Source organism: Martes martes (genome assembly GCF_963455335.1).
Source record: "Martes martes genome assembly, chromosome: 18".
Taxonomy (NCBI): domain Eukaryota; kingdom Metazoa; phylum Chordata; class Mammalia; order Carnivora; family Mustelidae; genus Martes; species Martes martes.
The window spans coordinates 32,089,687-32,095,686 of record NC_137906.1 but is presented as its reverse complement, the minus strand read 5'-3'; the positions used below and the strand labels follow the sequence as shown (position 1 = coordinate 32,095,686).

The window sequence follows — 6,000 nt, the reverse complement described above, 5'->3', positions numbered from 1 at the left end:
ACTGCCCCGATCAATTAACAAAGCGTGTTTTGTTTGGAGAATGAATGAGAAAGCTTGCGTCTGTGCATTTTATTAGAACTTGAAAGCTAGGGTTTGCTGCCATGGATAATGCCTAGTGAGTTCCAACAGCCTAGCGTCGGAATCGGACTCCCTAGCAATCCACCCAACGCAACATCGGTCATCTTGACGTGGAGGGATATTCAGCGAGTCTGACGTTTTTATCATGAAGGGTTTCCTACCATTATGGAACAAATAAAGGCTCTTTGTAGCAGCGGCTGGAAACGCAACACAAGACCTTTCTTCACACCGTTAAGAATTGATAAATAGTTCACCGAGTGAACCGAAGACTTTATTTTTTTCAAAAGCAGATAACACCAAAGTACTACGTAGTATCCGTACTCATTGCAAAAATAATTACTGGAACTTTCCAAACATCGAAGGGGTAAGCGGGATCACTGGTTACCACTATGATTTTTGGCCAATATACAGATTTTCGTTCCAGGTCTAGGCTTGATTTCTACATAATATTATTCACGTGCATTCCCTGTGTCTGTTTATTATCAATACGGGGACTCTGGAAAGTCGAGCCCAGCTTTATCTCGCTTTCGAAGATGACACAGCAACTAACCGAGAACTCTGGCTTGCTGATTGAGTCCTAGAAATCATGTCTCCTGATGTCCTACCACAAAATGTATTTCTGAAAAATAAAATCAGAATTTAGATTCCTCTCAAACAGGTCCCCAAGCTCTCCAGCACCTTGGTACCCAGATGTGCTCGCCCTGTGCGTCCCTCTGTCTCTCTAAAGACTCCGCCGGAAAGCCCCAAGGGGCCCCCCTTGAAGAGTCCCGTTAGAGAGGTTTTTAAGAACCGCACCAAACCCAAGCAGAGCCAGTGGAGAAAATTATCCATTGCTTTTTCTGTTAAGGACCAAAAAACAACAAAAACAAAAACAAAGAACGCACCGACCAATAGGAAAGTGGTGGGAATCATATGGTCAGGAAAAATGGATCTATAAATCCTTCTTTTCAAAATTATGTCCAAAGGTGTTTAAGACCAAAAGGAGGTCACAGAAAGGGTTAAGACAAACAATTCCTCTAGTGGGAAAAAGCTCTTCCCCGGAAGGGGCGGAGGATGGTGCGGACAGCAGAGGGAAGGCGGATCCCAGGTGGGATCCAGCCCCGCATCTCCAGCACACGTCGCACGTGGGAATCTGGTGGGTGGGAACAGGTCCTCCTGGTACTTAAAAAGGAATGAAGAATAAAGTGAATTTGTGTGCTACTGAAAAGCCCGCAGTGGGAGACTGTGCGAGCCAAGCCCTTTGCTGATAAGGCAGAGATCCTGGCCCCGTGGGAACAGGTGAGCGGGACGCAGGCACTGAAGGTGGGGTCGGCCGTATTTGGGCCAGAACAGTTTCAAAAAGTAAGGCAACCTGTGGCTTCTGGGCTTGAGACCGCCCCTGGAAAGGCCCACGGAGGCAAGAAGTGAAGCTGGCCGATGGCCGATCACTGCAAGATCCCGATGGGGCAACGATCCCGGTTACGTGGGGTGGCCTGGCGTCCCCGGAGGCGGGAGTCAGCACTCGGGGCGAATGTCTTTGCAGGTCCTGTGCAGGACTCCGAGCAGCGATCTCTGGGGTTTTGGAGGTGTGTTACTTTTGCGATGTTTTTCCCCCAAAAGAAGACACGAAGGTGAAGACCCTGGAGAGATGAGGCTAGCGAGGTGGGACACCACTCCCCCCAGGGGCAGGACGGGGTGAGAGTCGGAGAGCACTTCCGGCAGCGTACAGCTCCCTCCGGGCCTGGCTGAGTCCTACAAACGCTTGTAGGTGCCCAGGAGAGCTTTGCAGTTGGGACAGTAGTGGTCCACGTCCTGCAGGGCGTCCACACAGAAGGGGATGAAGCAGCAGCCTGCTATGCACCTAGGGGACAAACACAGCCAGACACGAGCGCGTCACCCTAGGTCACAGAGCTACCCGGCAGCCGCAGCCCCAACCCCAACCCCAGCCCCAGCCCCAGCCCCACAGAAACACTCGCTCTAACCATACTCGGAACCAGGGTCTTTGTAGGTCTCCAGCTGGGATCATCCTGGAAGAGCCAGGTGGGCTCCCTCCACTCAATGACAGATGTCCTTACTGTAAGGACCTATTTTATGTTTATATTTTGTCAAGAGGCTTTCATTGAGGTTAAACAAAACCTTGTTGTTTAGCCCTTGAACTGTCCTTGCTCCCCTTCCCCCAGGGGATTCACTTAAAGGCCGGTCCCAGAAACCAGCTCCGGGTAACAATGCCCAGATACAAAGGTGGATCAGGCCAGGTGGAGACATCCGATCAGTAGGGGGTTGCATACTGTCTCCCTAGCTACCAAGGAGTATGGGCCCCCGCCCTTTGGGAACCCTTTTGGCGCCAATCCTAATCAAGATGTAATAGGCTGATTCAAATGTCTACTAGGGTAAATTATAATTCAATTGGTCACCTAGCATCACTGTGGAGTTTCCTGTGTGTGTTACAATCTCATTGGTCACCTGTGCGTGGCCAGGCCCAACCGCATGGCCTTTGCCCTTAAAAGCTAGACTGTGAAACAGAGAAGGGTCGCCCTCTCTTGTAAGAGGTGCGGCCCCGAACGTTCGGTTAGATTCTTGATGCTTGGTGCGAAATAAAGCTTTGCTTGACCTTCGCTTTGTATCAGTCCCGCTCCTTTAATCACGGACCTGTTATTGGGGCATAACACTTACAGGAAGAGGAGGGGACACACAGAACAACAGGGAGGGACACAGGCGGAGACTGAATGTCTTGCAGCCCGGAGCCAAGGACCACCCAGGGCCACCCGAAGCTGGAAGGGGCAAGGAAGGATTCTCTGCCCTCCAGAGTCGTCAGAGGGCGGCACCTTGACTGTGGACTTGCGGCTTCCAACACTGTGAGAATAGATCTGTGTGGTTTTACGAAGTGGTTATCTGTTACTGGAGCCCTAGGCAACGAGCACACGAACCAACGCCCAGCCTGCTCTCTCAGACCCGCCGTCCTGGTGGTATTTTCTACTCTTGGGTCAGCTCAGCGTCTGAGTCTTAGACTGGGGCCGGTGACTTTCTTGTGTCAAGGGCCAGAGAGTACATATTTTAGGCTACACCTTGCTCGGCCAAAACCGCCCTAGAGAATCTGGAAACAGACGGTGTGGTCTGTTCCCCACGAACTAAAATGGTCTGGATTTGGGTCCAGGGCTGCAGCTGGCTCCCCCCACTGTGACTGATTAGGCTGTGTAGACTGATTACTCTCCAAATGGAGAGGGCGCTTCTTACGGTAACCACTAAACAAAATTCCCCAAATAACATCTCTCAATCTCCGTAACCCATTACCCCCCGTGCCCCAGGCAGGAGTCCCAGACAGCCTGTGGCAGAATAAGCAATAGGTCTGGTCTTTGTCCCCAGTTCCTGGCAATTAGCGCCAAGAGCCTGGGAATTTCCCAAGGGCCGGGAGTGAGGGCCTTCTGCTATTCAGAACAAGCCCCTTTCTGTCCCACCTGATTCTGTGCTGATAAGGAGACCCCACCCCAGGTTCCCTGCCTGAGGATAGGGCAGGTCACCACAAAGACCCTTGGTTCGTGGTGGTTCCAAGGTTAGAACCTTCAGCCCCAGCTGCAGACCTCTGGGACGCAACAGGCTAGATCAGGTTATAAAACCCCTAAACTCTATTCCGAGAGCTTCAGGATTGGTAAACACAGCCTTGTCCCAGGAGAGCCGTAACACCCCAGGTCCACGGGGACGGAAGCTTTGGCACCGGGGACCCCTTGGACCGTGTCCTCTGTCCCTCTTCGTCTGGCTGTTGCTCATGTGTATTCTTCATAATAACCTGGTAAATGGAAATACAGAAGTGCCTTCCTGAGTTCTGCGCTGCTCTAGCAAATTAGCAGACCAGGAGAAGGGATCATAGGACCCTCAGTTTATAGCTGGTCGGCAGACGTCTGGGTGGCCTGAGGCCTGTGACTCGCATCTCTTCTGGGGGCAGTTAGGGGACTGGGTCCTTCAGCTATGGGCTCCGTGCTAACTCCAAGCAGTTAGCGTCAGAATGGAATTAGATCTCCGACACCCAGCTGGTATTGGAGAGCTGGCTGGTATCGGAAAATACCCCTACAGGCTTAGGACTGATGTTGGCCCAAATTTAGTTAAAAATCAACATTTTAGGGGCAACTGGGTGGCTCAGTGGGTTAAAGTCTCTGCCTTCGGCTCAGGTCGTGATCCCAAAGTCCTGGGATCCAGCCCTGCATCGGGCTCTCTGCTCAGTGGGGAGCCTGCTTTCCCTTCTCTCTCTCTACCTCCCTCTCTGCCTACTTGTGATCTCTGTCAGTCAAATAAATAAATTTAAAAAATCAACATTTTAGACAATGCACAGCATAGAGATCAATCCGTAACATTGTCCTAACTTGATAGGGCGACGGATAATGTATAAAAACACCAAATCACTATCTTGTCTATCGGAAGCCGACATAATATTGTATGTCATTTATAATTCAGTAAAAAAAAAAAATCAGTAAGTTACGGGAAGACACTGGTTTGCATAAAGCAGAAACAGGACACAGCCTGATAAGGAAACAATCTTACGCAAAAAATTTCCTCCTACTGAGGAACTCTGCTGAGTTCACCCAAGTTCAAGTAAGGGCGGCCACAGGGCATTAGTTCTAATCCTTACCGCCCTCTTATGCAAAAAAACAAAAAAACAAAAAAAAACAGAAAAACCCACAGCTCCGAGCTGCAGGACATATATATTCACTTATTTTATCCTCAACCACCCCCCTGGGTAGGAGGGCATTATTACCTCCAGTTTTTAGAGGAGAGAACTGGAGCACAGAGAGGTGAAGTCACTTGCCCACAGTCACACAGCAGGGAGAGGTACGATTTGAACCCACAATGCCACATTTAAGGAGGAAAAGGAGGGAGGGACAGAAAAGCTGCCTCTATTTGAGAGCTAGATCAGCAGAGGCTGACATTCAAGATTTCTCATTCTGTCTTTCCCTGGCTTCCAAGATAAAAATGAGTTTTAATACAAATGTCCAAGGACGATAAACTTTCATTTCATATTTTCGCTCCAGGGACTAGAGAGGTCAGCCTTCACTACAGTCCCCTGGGCAGGACAGGGAATCAGTCAAGTGCCAAGAAACCTGTTTGCTCTGCTTTCTACGCCCACTGAACATGTGCCCTCAAGGAAGCTAAGCTCTCTGGGGTTTTGGGCCTCCCTTCCAAACAAGGAAGAGAAATATCGTTCCTTCTCAAGATAAGCCACAAACAGTGAGGAACAAGCCAGTTGTAGGAGAGGCCAGAGATCCTAAAAAAGAAATGCAGACACCGTTGCCTTCCAGGGAGAAAAGAGAGCCAGGAATAAGGAGGTTGCCTTTATCTGTTGGGGGGGGGGGGTGGTTAAACTGTGCTTCCTCAAATTTCTCCCAGAACAAAAATCATGATCTCTTTCAATATAATACCCTTGGTGGGCGCCTGGATGGCTCAGACGGTTAAGCGTCTGCCTTCGGCTCAGGTCGTGATCTCAGGGTCCTGGGATCGAGCCCGGCATCAGGCTCTCTGCTCAGGCGGGAAGCCTGCTTCTCCCTCTGCCTGCTGCTCCAATGGCTTGTGCTCTCTTTCTATTAAATGAACAAATAAAATCTTAAAAAAAAATTTTTTTTTTAAATGTCGTACCCTTGGTACAGACAGAAAGACACACTTTCCCCGTGTAGACAACAGGAAAAATACTTGGAGTCCCAAAAGGGTAAGAAGGGTCCAACGGATGACTATAAAGTATTTTGACCTCAATCTGCTGATACGCTCAAGACCAGTGGTTCCCCTCTGGGGACGATGTGGTTGTGGGGAGGTGCCACTGGCACTGAGAGCAGAGGCCAGGGGGTGTGGCTTAAGGCCCAGCCGTGCACACCCACCCCTCCCAACAGAGATAGCCGAGCTGTGGTGGAGAAATCCTGCAAGAGAGGAACAGAGGAGGAGCCTGGGGGCCTAGTGGGCCCT

At 50.2% G+C, this 6,000-nt stretch overlaps 1 protein-coding gene across 2 annotated transcripts in view; it reads right to left on the bottom strand.

The window, feature by feature from the left end:
* Positions 1–316: 316 nt before the first annotated feature.
* Positions 317–6,000, bottom strand: part of LITAF (lipopolysaccharide induced TNF factor) — a 28,515-nt gene continuing 22,831 nt past the window's right edge. For both annotated transcript variants that reach the window (XM_080830359.1, XM_080830360.1), the window contains exon 4: positions 317–1,918. In XM_080830359.1, the coding sequence (XP_080686485.1) occupies positions 1,810–1,918 (109 nt within the window). In that variant the 3' untranslated portion in view covers positions 317–1,809. The remainder of the gene's footprint in view (positions 1,919–6,000) is intronic.